This window comes from Oncorhynchus tshawytscha, linkage group LG12 (genome assembly GCF_018296145.1).
Source record: "Oncorhynchus tshawytscha isolate Ot180627B linkage group LG12, Otsh_v2.0, whole genome shotgun sequence".
In the NCBI taxonomy this organism is placed as follows: domain Eukaryota; kingdom Metazoa; phylum Chordata; class Actinopteri; order Salmoniformes; family Salmonidae; genus Oncorhynchus; species Oncorhynchus tshawytscha.
In genome coordinates this window covers 53,216,399-53,241,469 of record NC_056440.1, presented here as the reverse complement: position 1 = coordinate 53,241,469, position 25,071 = coordinate 53,216,399, and the positions used below count along the sequence as shown (strand labels likewise).

At 44.8% G+C, this 25,071-nt stretch overlaps 1 protein-coding gene across 1 annotated transcript in view; it reads right to left on the bottom strand.

Annotated features, from left to right (window-relative positions):
• LOC112232151 (protein kinase C-binding protein NELL1-like) overlaps positions 1-25,071 on the bottom strand; it is a 439,953-nt gene that overhangs the window by 101,902 nt on the left and 312,980 nt on the right. The window contains exon 13 of the mRNA XM_042330745.1: positions 5,031-5,156. Coding sequence (XP_042186679.1) covers positions 5,031-5,156 — 126 coding nt within the window. The remainder of the gene's footprint in view (positions 1-5,030; positions 5,157-25,071) is intronic.

Here is a 25,071-nt window from a genome sequence, read left to right as displayed (position 1 = left end):
GCCAGTGCCGCCAGTCTGCCCAGCGCCGCCAGACTGCCCAGCGCCGCCAGTGCCGCCAGTCTGCCCAGCGCCGCCAGTCTGCAAGGAGCCGCCAGTGCCGCCAGTCTGCAAGGAGCCGCCAGTGCCGCCAGTCTGCAAGGAGCCGCCAGTGCCGCCAGTCTGCAAGGAGCCGCCAGTGCCGCCAGTCTGCCGGGAGCCGCCAGTGCCGCCAGTCTGCCGGGAGCCGCCAGTGCCGCCAGTCAGCCGGGAGCCGCCAGTGCCGCCGGGAGCCGCCAGTGCCGCCAGTCAGCCGGGAGCCGCCAGTGCCGCCAGTCAGCCGGGAGCCGCCAGTCAGCCCAGAGGCGCCAGTGCCGCCAGTCAGCCCAGAGACGCCAGTGCCGCCAGTCAGCCCAGAGGCGCCAGTGCCGCCAGTCAGCCCAGAGGCGCCAGTGCCGCCAGTCAGCCCAGAGGCGCCAGTGCCGCCAGTCAGCCCAGAGGCGCCAGTGCCGCCAGTCAGCCCAGAGGCACCAGTGCCGCCAGTCAGCCCAGAGGCGCCAGTGCCGCCAGTCAGCCCAGAGGCGCCAGTGCCGCCAGTCAGCCCAGAGGCGCCAGTGCCGCCAGTCAGCCCAGAGGCGCCAGAGCCCCTCTGTCCCGAGCTGCCAGAGCTTCCGCCACTCTGTTCCGAGCTGCCAGAGCTTCCGCCCCTCTGTCCCGAGCTGCCCCTCTGTCCCGAGCTGCCCCTCTGTCCCGAGCTGCCCCTCTGTCCCGAGCTGCCCCTCTGTCCAGTGGGGTCTTTTAGAAGGGTCGCCGTGGTTAGGAGGCCACGGAGGTGGACAATAAGGCGGACTAAGACGATGGTGAAGTGGGGTCCGCATCCCGCGCCAGAGCCGCCACCGCGGACAGACGCCACCCAGACCCTCCCCTATCGGTTAAGGTTTTGCAGCCGGAGTCCGCACCTTTGGGGGGGTACTGTCACGTTCTGACCTTTATTTCCTTTGTTTTGTCATTATTTAGTATGGTCAGTGCGTGAGTTGGGGTGGGCAGTCTATGTTTGTTTTTCTATGATTTGGGTATTTCTATGTTTCGGCCTAGTATGGTCCTCAATCAGAGGCAGGTGTCATTAGTTGTCTCTGATTGAGAATCATACTTAGGTAGCCTGGGTTTCACTGTGTGTTTGGTGGGTGATTGTTCCGGTCTCTGTGTTTGCACCAGATAGGGCTGTTTTGGTTTTTCACATTTCTTGTTTTGTTAGTCTATTCATGTATAGTTTCTTTATTAAAGAACCATGAATAATAACCACACTGCGTTTTGGTCCGCCTCTCCTTCACCCCAAAAAAAACGTTACATTATCAGAAAATGTTTTGTGTGGTAATTATTGATTATTTATTGATTATTTATTAACTGTTTTATTCACATGTTTTCAAGTACTGGGTTTCACTTAAAGTCTGTTGGACCAAAGATGTTATAACAAAAGGAGGTGAGGGAGGGTTCACTCATTTTTCAAGTAAACTTCTGGAAGTGAATGATGGGATGTGAAGGATAGTAGACGACACACCACCTTCCTGTATTTGGCTCCATCCATCTTCCCATCAATTTTAACCATCTACCCTGTCCCTGCTGAAGAAAAGCAGGCCCAAACCATGATGCTGCCACCACCATGTTTGACAGTGGGGATGGTAGGTGTTCAAGGTGATGAGCTGTGTTGCTTTTACGCCAAACATAACGTTTTGCATTGTTGCCAAAAAGTTAAATTTTGGTTTCATTAGACCAGAGCACCTTCTTACACATGTTTGGTGTGTCTCCCAGGTGGCTTGTGGCAAACTTTAAACTACACTTTTTATGGATATCTTTAAGAAATGGCTTTCTTCTTGCCAGTCTTCCATAAAGGCCAGATTTGTGCAATATACGACTGATTGTTGTCCTATGGACAGAGTCTCCCACCTCAGCTGTAGATCTCTGCAGTTCATCCAGAGTGATCATGGGCCTCTTGGCTGCATCTCTGATCAGTCTTCTACTTGTATGAGCTGAAAGTTTAGAGGGACGGCCAGGTCTTGGTAGATTTGCAGTGGTCTGATACTCCTTCCATTTCAATATTATCGCTTGCACAGTGCTCCTTGGGATGTTTAAAGCTTGGGAAATCTTTTTGTATCCAAATCCGGCTTTAAACTTTAAACTTCACAACAGTATCTCGGACCTGCCTGGTGTGTTCCTTGTTCTTCATGATGCTCTCTGTGCTTTTAACGGACCTCTGAGACTATCACAGTGCAGGTGCATTTATACGGAGACTTGATTACACACAGGTGGATTGTATTTATCATCATTAGTCATTTAGGTCAACATTGGATCAATCAGAGATCCTCACTGAACTCCTGGAGAGAGTTTGCTGCACTGAAAGTAAAGGGGCTGAATAATTTTGCACGCCCAATTTTTCAGTTTTTGATTTGTTAAAAAAGTTTGAAATATCCAATAAATGTCGTTCCACTTCATGATTGTGTCCCACTTGTTGTTGATTCTTCACAAAAAAATACAGTTTTATATCTTTATGTTTGAACCCTGAAATGTGGCAAAAGGTCGCAAAGTTCAAGGGGAGCGAATACCTTCTCAAGGCACTGTAGATACTATTGTACCTGTTTCTTCCAGCATCTTCACAAGGTCCTTTTCTGTTGTTTGAACAGATGAACGTGGTACCTTCAGGCCTTTAGAAATTGCTCCCAGTGATGAACCAGATTGTTTTTCTGAGGTCTTTGCTGATTTCTTTTTGATTTTCCCATGATGTCAAGCAAAGAGGCACTGAGTTTGAAGGACGGCCTTGAAATACATCCATAGCTACACTTCCAATTGACTCAAATGATGTCAATTAGCCTATCAGAAACTTCAAAAGCTATGACATAATTTTGTGGAATTTTCTAAGCTGTTTAAAGGCACAGTCAACTTAGTGTATGTAAACTTCTGACCCACTGGATTTGTGATACAGTGAATTATAAGTGAAATAATCTGTCTGTAAGCAATTGTTGGAAAAATGACTTGTGTCATGCGCAAAGTAAATGTCCTAATCGACTTCCCAAAACTTTAACAAGACATTTGTGGAGTGGATGAAAAATTATTTTTAATGACTCCAGCCTAAGTGTATGTAAACTTCTGACTTCAACTCTATGTCCCTAAGGGAATAAGGTGCCATCTGGGGATTATTCTATGGGTGCATGCCAACTGGCACCCTATTCCCTACAGTATGTAGTGCCCCATAGGGTCCTGGTCAAAAAAGTAGTGCACTAAGGAATAAGGTGCCATTTTCCAAGGCTGTAACAGTGCAAAGAGCGATTAGTTACCTCCATTAATTTGTCCGATTACCACTATTGAATTGTCTGACTGGAAAATCACTAATATTTTGGGAAATTCACATTTCCAAATGGCCCCACCTCCTCTGTCATTTCCTACATCCAGCATATCATTCCTCCTGTCCCTAGCATAAATTGATAACATACTGGGGAAGCTATTTGTTTCAGAGTACATTGAATTTGACCTCGGAGAGAGTAATTTGTCATTTTCTGTTCATGTGGTTTAACAAACTTAATGGACAGGAAATTAAAAGTAACTCTCTCCGAGGTCAAATTCCCCGTACCCTGAAACAAATAACTTACACATCCACATTCCTCCTTTCCCTAGCAGAATTGGCTTACATTCTGACATGCTGAATGTAGGAAATGACAGAGGAGGTGGTGCCATTTGGACATGTGAATTTCCCAAAATACGAGTGATTTTCCAATAAGACAAATCAATGGTGGTAATCAGTTGGTCTTTGCGTTATTACAGCCTCGAAAACACTGTTGCTGATGAGCTATTCTGTTGATAATCTGCACACCACTATCTGCATAGTCTGTATCCCAAATGGTTAACTTATTCTCTAGTGCACTACTTTTGACCAGAGCCCTTTGGTCCATGGTCTAAAGTAGTGCACTACATACCATAGGGAATAGGGTGCCATTTGGCATGCAGACAGAATAAACCACCACAACAAAACCTAATTGGAGGTATTGCATACCAGGAGGAATGTGTTTGATTTCACTAAATCAGAGAGTATCGGAAGTAAACACAAGCTTGGCTTGTTTGAATCAGATGGAGAGTCCCAGCCAATGTCAACAGACAGTAGGTGTACACATTTCCATACTTCAAAAGGCCCAATCTGTGATATGGTTTCACCTCACAGACTGTCAAACCTTGCATCTATAGCTCTGTCTATCTCATTTATAGAGATTACATTTCTCCAGCCCCACTCCTCAGATGTACAGCAAACAAAGTGGTGAAGGGGCCGGCCTCCATTTTGTTGTTTTTCAAATTCAGGATTGTGTCTTAAACTTAATTTGCTAGTTTGTCTGATACAAGCATTGTATCTCCAACACTCAGCAGCCTTGTGATAAAATCCCCCCCACCCTTCCTCTCATGTCTTTCCCACCTTTGAAAAACGGTTTCTTGAAATCTCTTGACCTGACAGCCCAAGTTTAACTACAGTGTGGAGCTGCGTCCTGACCCCTCTCCAGCTGAAGGAGAGTGTGTGTGGCTCCAGAGTACACAGATCTACCTGGGGTCAAATGGCTCTCACAATCAGTTATGGTTTTCTGAGAGGCAGAGAGAGAAGGATGCTCAATTCACCATGAGCTGCAATGTGTTGCTTCTCTCAGCCAGCACTGAGTAAAACTATAAAACTCTATGTATCAAGCTTCTCAGAATGTTGATGTAGGTTCAGCCCCCTGGGTCCATCTTAATCCTTGTGAAGTAAAAGTCTAAACTGATCCTAAATCAGCACTCCTTCTCTGAGAAACATTGTACTGCCCCTGATCTGTAGTTTTGTACAAAACCCAGATTAAACAAACTGACAACCCGTGAGAAGTGAGTGCACTCTGTTTACCAAGACACAATACTTGCCAACCTTGAGATCTCAAAATGATCAATAATTCTCAGGAAGTTAGGTACGAGGTGGTATGGAAAAACAGGAAGTGTTTGTGTGTTGGCCTACCCACATGTTCAAAGTGTTTGTGTATGCATATTTGACCTACCTGTGCAGGAGTAGTCATCCACTCTGATGAAGGCAGGTAGACAGTCACAGCGATGGCTGCCGGGGACATTCACACATGCTGTGTTAGCCTGGCAGTAGTGCCTTTGAACAGCACACTCATCAATATCTGAGAGAGAAGAACCCACACAGAGGAATTGTCAATAAATAATTGTATATATATTGTTTAATGGGTAGTGACCATTGGAGGGTAGAGAGGGGGACAGAGAGTAGGGGCCAAGGAGGAATATAGAACTCTGTCACCAGTGGGTATGTGTGGTTTGGAGCCTGCAGCACTACAGTACCACTATACCAGACTCCGGCACAGGAGTTGTCAATATCTGAGGAAACACACAGAGCTTTATGGCTGAAATGAAGCGCTGTGCCATGGGTGGTCTAGTGCAGGGTTTCCCAAACTTGGACTTAGTGTCCCCCCTGAGTGCACGTTTTGTTTTTTGCCCTAGCACTACATGGCTGATTCAAATAATCAACTCACCATCAAGCCTGGATTATTTGAATCAGCTGTGTAGGGCTACGGCAAAAAACAAAATGTGCACCCAGGGGCAATGCCACAACAGTGTTTAGGACACCCTGGTCTAGTGGTTAGTGCTGCAGACCCCAGGCCACATGTATCTGTATTGATGTGGGTTCAAATCTGTCCCACTACCTTCTGACACTCTCACCTCTTATTTTTCAACACTATCCCTCTATGACTGTTCAATAAAAATACCAAAAAACGTTTAAAAAATAAGTGGAATTTCATCCCTGGGAGAGAAAGCGGGTAGCGTCCCAAATGACACCTTCTCCCTTTATAGTGCACTACTTTAGACCAGAGCCCTATGGGCCATTATCAAAAGTAGTGCACTATAAAGGGTGCTGTGGCATTACCCAGTTGGGTTTATTTTACCTTCATACAATGTAAAAGGCAGCAGGTAGCCTCGAGGTTAGAGAGTTATTATTTATAAACACTCTGAGCACGTGGAAAGGCACTAGTCTATATAAAATTATTATTATCGGAGTCATCGATATCTGAAGGAGTTTACAGTCATCCTATAATGGGAAAGTAACAAGTGTCATGAAGAATATTGAATTTAGCACCAACAAATTGTATTGGTCACATGCACCGAATACAACAGGTGTAGACTTTACAGTCAAAGGCTTACATACAAGCCCATTGCCAACAATGAAGAGTTAAAAAGGAAGACAAATATTTGCTGAATAAAACTGGAAATAATAATACAATAAAAAAATAACGCTATATGCAAGGAGTACCAGTACTGAGTCAATTTGCAGGGGTACGAGGTAGTTGATATAATTTACGTAATTTACAGTAGATGTGGGTAGGGGTAAAAGTGACTAGGCAATCAGGATATACACTGTGTACAAAACCTTAAAACTGATTCGGGATCGGTGTCCCTTCCACGGGATGGTTGAGCTAATGTAGGCTAATGCGATTAGCATGAAGTTGTAAGTAACAAGAACATTTCCCAGGATATAGACATATCTGATACTGGCAGAAAGATTAAATTATTGTTAATCTAACTTCACTTTCCAATTAACAGTAGCTATTACAATGAAAGAATACCATGCTATTGTTTGAGGAGAGTTCATAATTTTGAATATGAAAAGTTATTAATAAACATATCAGGCACATTTGAGCTGTCTTGATACAACATTTTGAAGAGAAATGCCATGGTTCACTGGACTTTGCACATAAACTGCTAAATTGCACCTGGGCTGGAATAATACATTATGGCATTTCTCTTACATTTTAAAGATGATGGTACAAAAAAATAGAAAATAACAGTTTTTTCATTGTATTATCGTTTACAGATCTATTCTGTTTTTTTCTCCTACATCCCTTTCACATTTCCACAAAGTTCAACGTGTTTTTTTACAAAAGGTACCAAGAATATGCACATCCTTGCTTCAGGGTCTGAGCTACAGGCAGTTAGATTTGGGTATGTCATTTAAGATAAAAATTTTTAAAAAGGGGCGACAGACTGAGCAGGTGAATTCAAGTGAAAGCTATGATCGCTTATTGATGTCACTTGTTAAATACACTTCAATCACTGTAGATGAAGGGGAGGAGAAAGGTTCAATAATTATTTTAAAGCCTTGAGACAATTGAGACATGGATGTGTGCCATTCAGAGGAGATGAATAGGCAAGACAAAATACTTAAGTGCCTTTGAACGGGGTATGGTAGTAGGTGCTAGGCGCACCGGTTTGCATCAAGAACTGCAATGCTGCTGGGTTTTTCATGCTCAATAGTTTCCTGTGTGTATCAAGAATGGTCCACCACCCAAAGGATACCCATCCAACTTGACACAACTGTGGGAAGCATTGGAGTCAACATGGGCCAGCATCCCTCTGAAATGCTTTTGACACGTTGTAGAGTCCATGGCCCGACGAATTGAGGCTGTTCTGAGGGCAAAAGGGAAGGGAGGAGTGCAACTCCAACCAATATACTCAGTCAGTTATGAAAACTAAGGCAACCCCTATTACTAGCCTATTCAACCTCTCTTTCGTATCTTTTGAGATCCCCAAAGATTGGAAAGCTGCTGCGGTCATCCCCCTCTTCAAAGGGGGAGACACTCTAGACCCAAACTGTTATATACCTATATCCATCCTGCCCTGCCTTTCTAAAATCTTTGAAAGCCAAGTTAATAAATAGATCACCGAATTAAATCTAGAATCGGCTTCCTATTTCTCAACAAAGCCTCCTTCACTCATGGCGCCAAACATACCCTCGTAAAACTGACTATCCTACCGATCCTTGACTTCGGCAATGTCATTTACAAAATAGTCCCCAACACTCTACTCAGCAAACTGGATGTATCACAGTGCCATCCGTTTTATCACCAAAGCCCCATATACTACCCACCACTGCGACCTGTATGCTCTCGTTGGCTGGCCCTCACAATATATCTGTCGCCAAACCCACTGGCTCCAGATCATCTATAAGTCTTCTCCTAGGTAAAGCACTGTCTTATCTCAGCTCACTGGTCACCATAGCAACACCCACCCATAGTACGCGCTCCAGCAGGTATATTGCACTGGTCATCCCCAATGCCAACACTTTCTTTGACTGCCTTTCCTTCCAGTTTTCTGATGCCAGTGACTAGAACAAATTGCAAAAATCTCTGAAGCTGGAGTCTTATATCTCCCTCTCTAACTTTAAGCATCAGCTGTCAGAGCAGCTTACCAATTACTGTACCTGTACACAGCCAATCTGTAAATAGCACACCCAACTACCTCATCCCCATATTATTACTCTTGCTCTTTTGCACCCCAGTATCTCTATTTGCACATCATCATCTGCACATCTATCACTCCTGTATCAATGCTAAATTGTAATTATTTTAGCCTCTATGGCTTATTTATTGCCTACCTCCCTGCTCACTACATGGATACAGGTATCCTTCCTAACTCAGTTGACGTAGAGGAAGGAAATGACTCAGGGATTTCACCATGGGGTGACTTTAAAACAGTTACAGATTTGAATGGTTGGAGAAAACGGAGGATGGAACAACAACATTGTAGTTACTCCACAATACTCACCTAATTGACAAAGTGAAAATAAGGAAGCATGTACAGAATAAAAATATTCCAAAACATTCATCAAACTTAAAGTAATATTGCAAAAAATGTGTCAAAGAAATTAACTTTTTTTCCTGAATACAAAGTGTTATGTTTGAGGAATATAAAGTACAACACATTGCAGAGTACCATTTTCCATATTTTCAAGCATAGAGGTGGCTGTATCATGTTATGGGTATGCTTGTAATTGTTAAGTACTGTGGAGTTTTTCATGAAAAGAAAAACATAATTGAGCTAAGCACAGGCAAAATCCTAGAGAAAATCTGGTTCAGTCTGCTTTCCACCAGACACTGGGTGAGGAATTCACCTCTCAGCAGGACAATTTTAAAAGGAATAATGGTCAAATTGCACAAGTTGCACAATCAAGGTGTGGAAAACTCTTAGAGAATTACCTAGAAAGACTCACAGCTGTAATCACTGGCAAAGGTGCTTCTACAAAGTATTGACTCAGTGATGTGAATACTTATGTAAAGATAAATATTTCTGTATTTCATTATCAATAAATTAGCAAACATTTCTAAAAACATATTTTCACTTTGTCACTATGGGGTATTGTGTGTAGCCTAGTGGTTAGAGTGTTGGGCTAGTAACTGGAAGGTTGCAAGTTCAAATCCACGAGCTGACAAGATACAAATCTGTCGTTCTGCCCCTGAACAGGCAGTTAACCCACTGTTCCTAGGCCGTCATTGAAAATAAGAATTTGTTCTTAACTGACTTGCCTAGTTAAATAAAGGTAACATTTAAAAAAGAATGGTGAGAGAAAAAATCTATTTAATAAATTTTGAATGCAGTCTAACATAACAAAATGTGGAATAAGTCAAATAGTATCAATACTGTCTTAAGGCACTATGTACCAATGTTTAAGCTAAAGGTGGGCTGCATTGTACAATCTGTACTGTATGGGGGCCCTATACAGAAGTCAGTAATGGTACAATACTGTATTAAGTAAGTAGCCTTGCACAAACCTTGGCTTGTGCGAGCCAAAATGGTTAATGAGAGCAGGATCTCTTGTTTCTGTAGCCAGAGGCAGCTTGATGTACAAGTACACCCCATAGACAGGATGCTAGTCTATCGCAGGGCCTTAACCCCAATCCATCTCCTCAATGGGGAGTGCCAAGTATTTGGTCCCATTTTTACAGAAATAAGAAAAGAGGCAGAGTGAGAGAGAGAGAAGGGGTGGAGAAAGAGGGGGGGGGGATGAAAGGCACACACCAAGCCCGGAAGATTTTACACAACAATATCCAGGTAATACTGTATCATTGTAGATTACAACCAGGCTATGCACATCATTTTCCCTCTGTTAATGTACGTACAAAGTAATCTTTATAAGCATTAAAACACAGATTGAGTTAAGGGAGCTATCAGAGGAGCTGGATGACTAGTGACGAACTGAAATTGGACAGACACGGGAGGAGAAGAGTCATACAGCTGTGTGTGTATGTGTGTGTCATATAGCAGTTTATGAGCACTAGAGCTGTCTCCTCCAGGATGACAGCTTTCCCACTACTTAAGGGACTCGGTATAATTCCTACACTTAAGGGATCTGCTCCTAGGTGTATTTCCATATCTTATCCCCCAATCTAAATAATATATTTGAGGTCGGGTCTCTCACCGCTCTCACTGCTAAGATTTCCTCTCATAGTATGAATTTATGTATGCAATTAACTTACCTCAAGATGCCTAGAGGTTTCAAGTAGTGTATAATGAGTCTGTGGGTAAGATGTACAGTATGAATAGGTTTAAAAATGTATATAATGTACAGTATTGCACCCTACTTTACTAAAATGTACTCTACTCAAGACTTCTTTTCAACATTCATTCAGAACGTCTGGAAAAATATGTATTTTAAAATTAATTTTGCTTCCTGGGACTATCTAATTCACCCTTCACCTCTCTGTTTTGTCAGGTTTAATTTCAAATCAAAAGGGGATCACAGCCTTTAAAACTCTTACATTTGTCCTGGGTGTTTCACGTTGTCTCGATCTCTCTCTCCGTCTCTCACTTTGTCTCTCTCACTTTGTCAAACTCCCTCTCTCACCTTGTCTCCCCCTCTCTCACTTTGTCTCCCCCTCTCTCACTTTTTGTCAATCTCTCTTTCTCACTTTTTGTCAATCTCTCTTTCTCACTTTTTGTCAATCTCTCTTTCTCACTTTTTGTCAATATCTCTTTCTCACTTTTTGTCAATCTCTCTTTCTCACTTTTTGTCAATCTCTCTTTCTCACTTTTTGTCAATCTCCCTCTCTCACCTTGTCTCTGTCTCTCATTTTGTCTTTGTCCCTCCCACTTTTGTGCCTCTCACTTTGTCTCCCGTCACTTTGTCGATCTTTCTCTCACTTTGTCTGTCTGTCTGTCTGTCATTTTGTCTTTGTCCCGCTCACTTTGTGCCTCTCACTTTGTCTTTTCCACTTTGTCAATCTCCCTCACTCACCTTGTCTCTGTCTCTCTCTCACAGTCTTTGTTTCTGTCCCTCTCACTTTGTCAATTAAATTAAATTAGCTTTATTGGCATGACAACAGTAACAACAATAACCATACATTGAACAACAGCAACAAGCATATAGTAGAGGACATGTGCAGGTTGATTGGTCTGTCAGACACTGTCCCTCATTTTATGGCAGGCAGCAATGTAGTGTGTTGCCAACCCACAGCTCTCTGCGTCCTCTCCCAACAGAATGGGTAGCCTAATCTCATCAGAGAGATCTTTGAAGCCTAGAATAAAGGTTTCACATTTGGGGAAATGACCCTAATTGTTTTATATTTTTTACATTTTGTCAGGAAATGCAGCTCTTTCTCAGGTTCTGCTGTTGTGTAGTGGTTGCACAGCCTTTCCTCTACAGGGAGCCAGGTTTTCCTTTGTCTACCCTTCTCAATGGCAAGGCTATGCTCACTGACCCTGTACTTTTCAAGGTTTTTCTTAGATTTTGATCAGTAACCGTGGTCAAATATTTAGCAACGGTGTACTGTCGATTTAGGGCCTGATAGCACTACATTTTGCTTTCTGCTTGTAATTGTGTTTCCCAAAAAAGCAAGTAGTTTTGTTTTGACTGTTTTGTAATTTGGTTTATTCTGATTGATTGGATGTTCTGGTCCTTAGGCACACCTCGCTGCCATAAAGTACAATTGGTTCAATGACACATTCAATTAGTTTTAGCCAAATTTTAATAGGTATTTCAATTTTAATTTGTTTTTTACTATTGTAGAATGCCCTGCGTGCTTTCTCTCTCAGTTCATTCACTGCCTCATCAAGGTGTCCAGGTGAGCTTATTTTTAAACATAGTGTGTGCAGTACTCGATATATTTTGTACCAATTGAGAACTTTGGTATATTTCCCTGAGATCTGTATCTTCTCTGGAAAATCATTATTTTTGTCTTTTTGGGGTTTACTCCCAGGAACCAGGTCTGGCAGTACTGCTCTAGCAGGTCCAGGCTCTGCTGTAGGCCATGTGCTGTGGGTGACAGCAGGCATAGGTCATATGCGAAGAGTAGGCATTTAACCTCTGAATTGTGGAGACTAACACCAGGGGCTGAGGATTTTTCTAGAATAGTGGCCACTTCGTTGATGTAAATATTGAAGAGTGCAGGGCTCTCTCTCTCTCTGATGCCTCTGCTTGTGATGGAGGTCAGAAATAAGGGAGTATGTAGGCGTGTCTCTCTCTCTCTCTCTCTCTCTCTCTATCCGTCCCTCTCCGTCTGTCCGTCCCTCTTTTTTAAATATCCATTATTTTACCAGGTAAGTTGACTGACAACACATTCTCATTTACAGCAATAACCTGGGGAATAGTTACAGGGGAGAGGAGGGGGATGAATGAGACAATTGTAAACTGGGGATTATTAGGTGACCGTGATGGTATGAGGGCCAGATGGGGAATTTAGCCAGGACACTGGGGTTAACACCCCTGCTCTTACAATAAGTGCCATGGGAACTGTAATGACCTCAGAGAGTCAGGACACCCGTTTAACGTCCCATCCGAAAGACAGCACCCTACACAGGGCAGTGTACCCAATCACTGCCCTGGAGCATTAGGATATTTTTTAGACCAGGGGAAAGAGTGCCTCCTACTGGCCATCCAACACCACTTCCAGCAGCATCTGGTCTCCCATCCAGGGACTGACCAGGACCAACCCTGTTTAGCTTCAGAAGCTTCCAGCGCCGACAGAGATGGCCGCCTCGCTTCGTGTTCCTAGGAAGCTATGCAGTATGTAGTTTTTTTTACGTGTTATTTCTTACATTGGTACCCCAGGTAATGTTAAGTTTCATTACATACAGTCGGGAGGAACCACTGAATATAAGAGCAAAGTCAACTCACCATCATTACGGCCAGGAATACGACTTTCCCGAAACGGATCCTGTGTTTTGCCCACCACCAAAACAATTGATCGGATCCCAGCCGGCGAGCCTAAACAAGGTCGCAGTAAAAGAGGCAAACAAAGTGGTCTTCTGGTCAGGTTCCGGAGACGGGCACATCGCTCACCACTCCCTAGCATTCTACTCGCCAATGTCCAGTCTCTTGACAACAAGGTTGATGAAATCCGAGCACGGATAGCATTCCAGAGAGACATCAGAGACTGTAACCGTCTTTGTTTCACGGAAACATGGCTCACTCGAGAGACGCTATCGGAGTCGGTAGAGCCAGCTGGTTTCTTCACGCAGGGCGCCAACAGAAACAAGCATCTTTCTGGTAAGAAGAGGGGCGGAGGGGGTATGCCTTATGATTAACGAGACGTGGTGTGATCATAACAACATACAGGAACTCAAGTCCTTCTGATCACCTGATTTAGAATTCCGCACAATCAAATGTCGACCGCATTATCTACCAAGATAATTATATTCGATTATAATCACAGCCGTATATATTCCCCCCAAGCAGGCACATTGATGGCCTTGAACGAACTTCATTTGACTCCATGAAAACTGGAAACCACATATCCTGAGGCTGCATTCATTGTAGCTGGGGATTTTCTATCAGCATATCGATTGTGCTACCAGGGCTGGTTAAACACTGGATCATTGTTATTCTAACTTCCACGGCTTCAAGACTCCTTCAATGACGTGGATTGGGATATGTTTCGCATTGCGTCCAACAACAACATTGACGAATACGCTGATTCGGTGAGCGAGTTCATTAGAACGTGCATTGGCGATGTCGTACACAAAGCAACTATTAACCTCTCTAGGGTACGTGGGACGCTAGCGTCCCGTCTGGCCAACATCCAGCGAGGTTGCAGAGCGCCAAATTCAATTACAGAAACGCTCATTATAAAAATTCAGAAAACAAAACATATTTTACATAGGTTTAAAGATTAACTTCTTGTTAAACCAACCACAGTGTCATATTTATAAAATGCTTTTCGGGGAAAGCATACCTAGCCAAGAACATTCCTAGCCCAGAACATAGCCCAGTTGACAAATTATTACAAACAGTAACTAGAAAAGCATAAGCGTTACAAAGCTCAGAAATAGAGATAAAATTAATTTACTTCTTTGATCTTCATATGCTGGCAATCAGAAGACATTCATTTACTCAATAAATGTTCCTTTGGTCGATGAAGTCTCTTAATATCCGAAAACCTCCGTTTTGTTAGCACGTTTTCTTCAGTAATCCACAGGCTCAAACTCAGTCAAAACAATCAGACAAAAAATCCTAATTGTATCTGTAAAGTTCATAGAAACATATCAAAACGATGTTTATATTCAATCCTCAGGTTGTTTTTTAGCCTAAATGATCTATAATATTTAAACTGGACAATAACGTTGTCAAAATAAAAGGTAAACAAGAAATGCACATGCGCCTGAAAAAAACTCTGCGTCACGTTAGGGTCCACTTGTTCAGACTGGTCTTACTCCCTCATTTATAAAAATACAAGCCTGAAATTATTTCTAAAGACTGTTGACATCTAGTGGAAGGCATAGGAACTGCAAATGGAGTCCTAAGTCAATGGATACTGTAATGGCATTGACTAGAAACTACAAAACCCCCAAAAACTACTTCCTGAATGGATTTTTCTCAGGTTTTCGCCTGCTAAATCAGTTCTGTTATACACACAGACGCTATTTTAACTGTTTTGGAAACATTTGAGTATTTTCTATCCAAATCTACCAGTTATATGCATATCATATCTTCTGGGCCCGAGTAGCAGGCCGTTTAATTTAGAAATGCATTTCATCCAAAATTCCGAATGCTGCCCCCTACCCTAGAGAGGTTAAAACATTCCCAAACCAGAAACCGTGGATTGATGGCAATATTCTCTCAAAACTGAAAGCGCGAACCACTGCTTTTAACCAGGGCAAGGTGACCGGAAACATGACCGAATACAAACAGTGTAGCTATTCCCTCCGCAAGGCAATCAAACAACTAAGCGTCAGTATAGAGACAAAGTAGAGTCGCAATTCAACGGCTCAGACACAAGAGGTATGTGGCAAGGTCTACAGTCAATCACGGATTACAAAAAGAAAACCAGCCCCGTTGCGGACCAAGATGTCTTTCTCCCAGACAGACTAAATGACTTATTTGCTTGCTTTGTGGACAATACAGTGCCACTGACATGGCACACTACCAAAACCTGCGGACTCTCCTTCACTGCAGCCGATGTGAGTAAAACATTTAAACGTGTTAACCCTCGCAAGGCTGCAGGCCCAGACGGCATCTCCAGCCGCGTCCTCAGAGCATGCGCAGACCAGCTGGCTGCTGTGTTTACGGACATATTCAATCAATCCTTATCCCAGTTTGCTGTCCCCTCATGCTGTTCCCAAGAAAGCTAAGGTAACTGAGCTAAACGACTACCGCCTCGTAGCACTCACTTCCGTCATCATGAAGTGCTTTAAGAGACTAGTCAAGGACCATATCACCTCCACCCTACCTGACACCGTAGACCCACTTCAATTTGCTTACCACCCCAATAGGTCCACAGATGGATGACGCAATCAAAACCACACTGCACACTGCCCTAACCCATCTGGACAAGAGGAATACCTACATGAGAATGCTTTTCATCGACTACAGCTCAGCATTTAACACCATAGTACCCTCCAAACTCATCATCAAGACCCTTGGTCTCGACCCCGCCCTGTGCAACTGGGTACTGGACTTCCTGACGGGCCGCCCCTAGGTGGTGAGAGTAGGTAACAACATCTCCACCCTGCTGATCCTCAACACTGGGGCCCCACAAGGGTGCATTCTGAGCCCTCTCCTGTACTCCCTGTTCACCCACGACTGCGTGGCCATGCACGCCTCCAACGCAATCATCAAGTTTGCAGACGACACGACAGTGGTAGGCTTGATTACCAACAACGACGAGATGGCCTACAGGGAGGAGGTGAGGGCCCTCGGAGTTTGGTGTCAGGAAAATAACCTCACACTCAACGTCAACCAAACAAAGGAGGTGATCATGGACGTCAGGAAGCAGCAGAGGGAGCACCCCCCAATCCACATCAATGGGACAGTAGTGGAGAGGGTAGTAAGTTTTAAGTTCCTCGGCGTACACATCACAGACAAACTGGATTGGTCCACCCACACAGGCAGTGTTGTGAAGAAGGTACAGCTGCGCCTCTTCAACCTCAAATTTGGCTTGTCACCAAAAGCACTCACATACTTTTACAGATGCACAATCGAGAGTATCCTGTCGGGCTGTATCACCGTCTCGTACGGCAACTGCTCCGCCCACAACCGTAGGGCTCTCCAGAGGGTAGTGAGGTCTACACAACGCATCACTGGGGGCAAACTACCTTCCCTCCAGGACACCTACACCACCCGATGTCACAGGAAGGCCATAAAGAACATCAAGGACAACAACCACCCGAGCCACTGCCTGTTCACCCCGCTATCATCAAGAAGTCGCGAGGTCAGTACAGGTGCATCAAAGCAGGGACCGAGAGACTGAAAAACATCTTCTATCTCAAAGCCATCAGACTGTTAAACAGCCACCACTAACATTGAGTGACTGCTGCCAACATTCTGACTCCAGCCACTTTAATAATGGGAATTGATGTAAAAAATGTATCACTAGCCACTTTAAACTATGGCACTTTTATGTTTACATACCCTACATTACTCATCTCATATGTATATACTGTACTCGATACCATCTACTGCATCTTGCCTATGCCGTTCTGTACCATCACCCATTCATATATCTTTATGTACATATTCTTTATCTGTTTACACTTGTGTGTATAAGGTAGCAGTTGTGGAATTGTTAGGTTAGATTACTCGTTGGTTACTACTGCATTGTCGGAACTAGAAGCACAAGCATTTCGATCCACTAGCATTAACATCTGCTTACCATGTGACAATTTTTTTTATTTATTTGAAGCAAGACGGCAGGGTTTCTCTCTCTCTCTCTCTCTCTCTCTCTCTCTCTCTCTCTCTCTCTCTCTCTCTCTCTCTCTCTCTCTCTCTCTCTCTCTCTCTCTCTCTCTCTCTCTCTCTCTCTCTCTCTCTCTCTCTCTCTCTCTCTCTCTCTCTCTCTCTCTCTCTCTCTCTCTCTCTCTCTCTCTCTCTCTCTCTCTCTCTCTCTCTCTCTCTCTCTCTCTCTCTCTCTCTCTCTCTCTCTCTCTCTCTCTCTCTCTCTCTCTCTCTCTCTCTCTCTCTCTCTCTCTCTCTCTCTCTCTCTCTCTCTCTCTCTCTCTCTCTCTCTCTCTCTCTCTCTCTCTCTCTCTCTCTCTCTCTCTCTCTCTCTCTCTCTCTCTCTCTCTCTCTCTCTCTCTCTCTCTCTCTCTCTCTCTCTCTCTCTCTCTCTCTCTCTCTCTCTCTCTCTCTCTCTCTCTCTCTCTCTCTCTCTCTCTCTCTCTCTCTGTAGGTGGCTAAAAATAATTTTGTGCTCCACTGCCGAGATCTGCTTGGGCTCTGGGAAGGCATATGTGTGTTTGTAGATGTCTATGTGTGTGCTAGCTTTTAAGGCGCTGAGGTTAGTGGAAATCTACCTTTATCTAACAGAATCATTGTTCCCTTTGGTTAACTGAGGCAGAGAAGACTGACAGTTTTTTGCTTTAATGAATTATGGTTGTCTGATTGTTTGGGTTGGGGATGGTAATATTTGCTCCACGGGGTCTGGGAAAAAGTGATGCCACATGCTGGGAAGGGCCAGCTCCGGCTTGATCATTTCTTTTCAATCCAATCCCCAGATTGAAGTTTGGAGTGGAAAACCTTTTGCAATCAGCGGTGGAGGTGGAGAGAGGGGCTGGTGTGTCCACACACGCACACGCGCGCACACACACACACACACACACACACACACACACACACACACACAGTAGCGGCTGAAATTATTGACAACCTTGAAAAATATGAGCAAAAATGAGCTATATTGTACGCAAAAATGTTTTTACATTGTATTATTATATACTAATAGAATTGCTCAGAAAAATAGATTTGGTTTAACAAGTAATAGTATTATTTTTTATGAGTTGGAAAACACAATGCGTGGATGTTCGACCATTCATCCATACAGAATTCATCCAGATCCTTGATATCCTTCACTTCTGGACTCCCCTTTTCAATAACCCTTTCTTTGTAGATTTTGTTTTGTGCTTGGTGTTATTGTCTTGCTGGAAGACCTACTTGCGGCCAAGTTTCAGCCTCCCGGCAGAGGAAACCAGGTTTTTAGCAAATATTCCCTGGTACTGAGTAAAGTTCATGATGCCGTTGATCTTAGCAAAAGCCACAGGACATCAAAGATCCACCACAATATTTTACAGTAGGTATGGGGATATTTTCTGCTTATGCATTTGGTTTGGCATCGAAATAAGAAGGAGACCAAGGATCTGGAACGATTTTGTATGGAGGAATTTTCTAAGATCCCTCACAATGTCTTCTCAACTCAAAAAACATTTGAGAAAAAGGCTCAGTGCCATTATCCTCACAAGGTGAGGTATTAAAAGTGATTGAAAAAGGACTGTCAATCATTTTGCATTACTAGGTATAGCCTAATGTTAGCTAGCTAGATAATATTGAACCTAATTGATTAGCTTTAGCTACCTGAAGATTCACACTACAGCCTTTCATGCAGGATGGATAGCTATCACAATCCATTTGTACTCTAGCTATGGGTTGTGATTATGGTTCATTGTTTAGCTAGCTAGCTACATGTCTAAACAAAATACTGCACTTTGCCAGATGATTACATGATACATCAAGTTAGCCAGGTGTGTCTGGGGGTGATTACATGTCAATAGGGATGCATTCACTTAGCTAGATGTGGCTGGGGAGTGGTTATATCATTTATTTCACATGACCCAAATTAGACAAGTGTGTCTGGGTAAGCATATTCTAATAATTATAAAATATTTGGACAATATTTTTATCTGGACACTTTGTGTTTTGATATTGCTACTATGCAAGTAGCCATTTCACTGTACTGTTTACACCTTCTGTATCCTGTGAATGTGACAAATACACATGAGCTACTACCTATATTTGTAAACAACAGCTGGTGCACAAAATCTAATAGTAACCACGTTTCAAGGTTTTGCTCGCCAGGGGCAAAGTATATGATGATAAACTTTAGACCACACTATTTACCAAGAGTTTTCATCTATATTCTTTGGATCTGTCTATTTACCACCACAAACCAATGCTGGCACTAAGACCGCACTCAATGAGCTGAATACAGCCATTAGCAAACAGGAATACCCTAATCAAGAGGCAGTGCTCCTAGTGGCCGGGGACTTTAATGCAGGGAAACTTAAATCCATTTTACCTAATTTCTACCAGCATGTTAAATGTGCAACCAAAGTGAAAAAAACTCTAGACCAGCTTTACTCCACACACAGAGACATGTACAAAGCACTCCCTCGACTTCCATTTGGCAAATCTGACCATACTTATATCCTCCTGACTCCTGCATACAAGCAAAAACTAAAGCAGGAAGCACCAGTGACTCGGTCAACAAAGATGTGGTTAGATGACGCAGATGCTAAGATACAGGAATGTTTTGCTAGCACAGACTGGAATAAGTTCTGGGATTCATCTGATGACATTGAGTAGTTTACCACCTGTCACTGTATGTGACTGTATGTACATACCCCAACCAGATGCAACAGATTACAGGCAACCTCCGTACTGTGCCTAAACTCTAACCCGGAAGCATATAGGAAATCCCACTATACCCTCCTTGAACCATCAAACAGGCAAAGCATCAATACAGGACTAAGATTGAATCATACTACACAGGCTCTGACGCTTGTTGGATGAGGCAGGGCTTGCAAACTATTACAGACTACAAAGGGAAGAACAGCGGCGAGCTACCCAGTAACACGAGCCAATAAAACAAACTAAATTACTGCTATGCTCGCTTCGAGGCAAGCAACACTGAAACATGCATGAGAGCAACAACTGTTCCGGATGACTGTGTGATCAGGCTCTCCGTAGACGATATGAGTAAGACTTTTAAACAAGTCAACATTCACAAGGCCACAGGGCTATATGGATTACCAGGACGTGTACTCCGAGCATGCGCTGACCAACTGGCAAGTGTCTTCACTGACATTTTCAACCTGTCCCTGACTGAGTATGTAATACCAATATGTTTCAAGCAGACCACCTGTGCCCAAGAACACTAAGATAACATGCGTAAATGACTACTCACGTCTGTAGTCACGAAGTGCTTTGAAAGGCTGGTCATGGCTCACATTAACACCGTTATTCCAGAAACCCTAGACCCACTCCAATTTGCATACTGTCCCAACAGATCCACAGATGATGCAATCTCCATTGCACTCCACACTGCCCTTTCCCACCTGGAGAAAGGGAACACCTATGTGAGAATGCTATTCATTGACTACAGCTCAGCGTACCACACCAAAGCTCCTCACTAAGCTAAGGACCCTGGGACTAAAAACACCTGCAACTGGATCCTGGACTTCCTGACGGGTGCTCCCAGGTGGTAAGGGTAGGTAACAACACATCTGCCACGCTGATCCTCAACACGGGGGCCCCTCAGGGTTGCGTGCTCAATCCTTTCCTGTTCTCCCTGTTCATTCATGAATGCATTGCTAGGCACGACTCCAACACTATCATTAAGTTTGCCGATGACAACAGTGGTAGGCCTGATCACCGACAATGATGAGACAACCTATAGGGAGGAGTTCAGAGACCTGGCCATGTGGTGCCAGCATAACAACCTCTTCCTCAATGTGATCAAGACAAAGGAGATGATTGTGGACTACAGGAAAAGGAGGACCGAGCATGCCCCCATTCTCATCGGTGGGGCTGTAGTGGAGCAGGTTGAGAGCTTCAAGTTCCTTGGTGTTCACATCCCCAACAAACTATCATGTTCCAAACACACCAAGACAGTTGTGAAGAGGGCACAACATTCCCCCTCAGGAGACTGAAAAGATTTGGTATGGGTCCTCAGATCCTCAAAAAGTTATACAGCTGCACCATCGAGAGCATCCTGCCTCTGCTTTCTATGTTTCTCCAGTGCGCCTGTCCGGTTGCATCACCACCTGGTATAGCAACTGATTCTGCAAGGCACTACAGAATCATGGCCCACCACACAGGACCAAGCGGCGTCCAGGAAACCGGGTCAGGACGGCAAAAGCAGCAGCAGGAGAAGGAACAGAGGCAGCAGGAGTCAGCAGCAGCAGTGGGAGAGGCTGCACTCTTGGAGAGGAATGGACATGGGAGGACACCTCTTTTATGGAGAAGGACCCTGGGCTCAGCCTGGAGACTTTACTCTGCCATGCCCCTTGAGTAAACATTGACTCTGTATATAGCCTCTCCTAGTTATTTTACTGATGCTCCCCAAAATTTTTACTTAGAACTGGAGGCGGCAGTAAAAACAGCGGAGAGGAGCTGGTATGAGGAGGCAGCACGGCGGCGTGGATGGAATCCCAGAGTCAGCCCCAAAATTTCATGGGGGCTCACAGGAAGTGTGGTGAAGCCAGGTAGGAGACCTGCGCCAACCTTCCTGTGCTTACCAGAAAGAGGGCTGGAGAGACCGGTCAGGCACCGTGTTATGCTGTGCATGTTTCGCACAGTGTCCCCAGTGCGGGTGTTAGCCCGGTGCGGAACATTAACCAGCCCGCGTTTCGGCCGGGCAAGAGTGGGCATCGAGCCAAGTGCCATGAAGCCGGCTCTTCGCATCTGGTCTCCAGTGCATCTCCTTGGGCCGGCTTACATGGCACCAGCCTTGCGCACGGTGACCCCGGTTCGCCTGAATAGCCCAGTGCGGGCTATTCCACCTCGCCCGCACTGGCAGGGCGCACCGGGACCATTCAACCGGGTCAGCCCCAAAAAGGTTGGGCAGGCTCGGTGCTCAAGAGCTCCAGTGCGCCTGTCCGGTCTATCCGTCACCACCTCCACGCACCAGCCCTCCGGTGGCAGGCCCCCACACCAGGCTGTCTCTCCGGCTCATCCTTACATTCCAGGGGCTCCCGCCTGTCCAGCGCTGCCCGGGCCTTCCTCCTCTCCAGCGCAGCCGGAGTCTGGCACCAGCCTGTCCGGGCGCTGCTGCCGGAGTCTCCCGCCTGTCCAGCGCTGCTGCACTGGCAGTCCGGGACCCGCCTGTTGGGCGCTGCTGCTCGGAGCCTTCCTGCGCCTCTCCAGCGCAGCCGGAGTCTCCCGCCTGTCCGGCGCTGCTGCACCAGGAGTCTCCCGCCTGCTCCGGCGCTGCTGCCGGAGCCTTCCTCCTCTCCAGCGCAGCCGGAGTCTCCCGCCTGTCCGGCGCTGCTGCCGGAGTCTCCCGCCTGTCCGGCGCTGCTGCCGGAGTCTCCCGCCTGTCCGGCGCTGCTGCCGGAGTCTCCCGCCTGTCCGGCGCTGCTGCCGGAGTCTCCCGCCTGTCCTGCGCTGCTGCCGGAGTCTCCCGCCTGTCCGGCGCTGCTGCCGGAGTCTCCCGCCTGTCCGGCGCTGCTTCCGGAGTCTCCCGCCCGTCCGGCGCTGCTGCCGGAGTCTGAGGCACCAGAGCCCCTCAGCCCAGAGGCGCCAGAGCCCCTCAGCCCAGAGGCGCCAGAGCCCCTCAGCCCAGAGGAGCCAGAGCCCCTTAGCCCAGAGGTGCCCGAGCTTCCGCTCCTCTGTCCCGAGCTGCCGCCCCTCTGTCCCGAGCTGCCGCCCCTCTGTCCAGTGGGGACATTAAGTAGGGTCGCCGTGGCTAGGAGGCCACGGAAGCGGACAAGGTGGGGGACTAAGACTACGGTGAAGTGGGGGCCACGTCCAGCACCAGAGCCGCCACCGCGGACAGATGCCCACCCAGACCCTCCCCAATAGGTTCAGGTTTTGTGGCCGGAGTCCGCACCTTGGGGGGGTACTGTCACACCCTGACCATAGTTTGCTTTCTATGTTTCTATGTTTTGGTTGGTCAGGGTGTGATCTGAGTGGGCATTCTATGTTGGATGTCTTGTTTGTCTATTTCTATGTCTGGCCTGATATGGTTCTCAATCAGAGGCAGGTGTTAGTCATTGTCTCTGATTGGGAACCATATTTAGGTAGCCTGGGTTTCACTGTGTGTTTTTGGGTGATTGTTCCTGTCTTTGTGTTTGCACCAGATGGGACTGTTTTAGGTTTTCTCACGTTTGTTGTTTTTGTTAGTTATCTCATGTGTAGTGTCTTTATAAATTAAAGAACATGAATAACCACCACACTGCATTTTGGTCCGCCTCTACTTCACCTAAAGAAAGCCGTTACAAGAGTCCCCTAAGTAAGCTGGTCCTGGGACTCTGTTCACAAACACCCCACAGAGCCCCAGGACAGCAACACATTTAGACCCAACCGAATCATGAGAAAACAAAAAGATAATTACTTGACACATTAGAAAGAATTAACAAAAAAGCAGAGCAAACTAGAATGCTATTAGGCCCTAAACAGAGAGTACACAGTGGCAGAATACCTGACCACTGTGACTGACCCAAACTTAAGGAAAGCCTTGACTATGTACAGACTCAATAAGCATAGCCTTTCTATTGAGAAAGGCAGCGGTAGGCAGACCTGGCTCTCAAGAGAAGACAGGCTATGTGCACGCTGCCCACAAAATGAGGTGGAAACTGAGCTGCACTTCCTAACCTCCTGCCCAATGTATGACCATATTAGAGACACATATTTCCCTCAGATTACACAGATCACAAAGAATTCAAAAACAAACCCGACTTTGATAAACTCCCATATCTACTGGGTGAAATACCACAGTGTGCCATCACAGCAGCAAAATTTGTGACCTGTTGCCACAAGAAAAGGTCAACCAGTGAAGAGCAAACATCATTGTAAATACAACCCATATTTATGCTTATTTATTTTCCCTTTTGTACTTTAATAACCATTTGTACATCGTTACAGCACTGTATATATAATTCAACTAATGAGCTAAGTAAAAAAAAATATAATAATTAGGAATAAAATCTGATTTAAAAAAAAATCCCAAACAAATATTACAGAAATACTCCTCCTGCTTCTCTCTTATGACCAGGCAAGTCAGTTAAGAACAAATTCTTATTTTCAATGATGGTCTAGGAACAGTGGGTTAACTGCCTGTTCAGGGGCAGAATGACAGATTTTGTACCTCGTCAGCTCAGGATTTGAACTTGCAATCTTGCAGTTACTAGTCCAATGCTCTAACCACTAGGCTACCCTGCATATAGCTCAGGTTAATGTACAGGCCTCGTCTTTTTAAGTGGGAGAACTTGCACAATTGGTGGCTGACTAAATACTTTTTTGCCCACTGTATGTTGCCTTCCTAATAAAATACAAGAGGTTTTTAACTTGGTCAACTTAAATAATATTCTTATTTTGGATTTGACCGAAACGCATTTAGATTCATCTGTAAATGATGGGCAAATTAACATTCAAGGAAATAGTCTACTTAGAAGGGACAGGAATAGGAATGGTGGGGGTGTTGCACTGTACTGTTCAGAATCCAATACCTTTTAAGAGAAGGGATGACCTTAATGTATGTCAAATAGAGGCACTATGGGCTCAAGTACATCTACCTCACTAGGCACCCATATTGGTAGGATGTGTGTATAGACCTCCTAGCTCTAAGGTATCCTATCTGGATGACTTATGCACTGGGTTTGACCAGGCCACAGATAGTAACAGAGATGTATTTATCTTGGGTGATTTTAATGTAAATTGGAAGGATCATAATAATTCAAATAGAACTAAATTCACGAGATATGCCGAGATCTGTTGGTAAACAAACGTACAGTCAATAATTCAATGGAAAAAGTCTATATACAGTGTGTGCAAATGAGGTAGGATGAGGGAAGTATAAGGCAATAAATAGGCCATAGTGGCAAAACAATTACAATATAGCAATTAAACACTAGAGTGATAGATTTGCAGAAGATGAGTGTGCAAGTAGAGATACTGGCGTGCAAAGGAGCAAAATAAATAACAGTATGGGGATGAGGTAGTTGGATGGGCTATTTACAGATGGGCTATGTACAGGTACAGTAATCTATGAGCTGCTCTGACAGCTGGTGCTTAAAGTTAGTGAGGGAGATTTGAGTCTCCAGCTT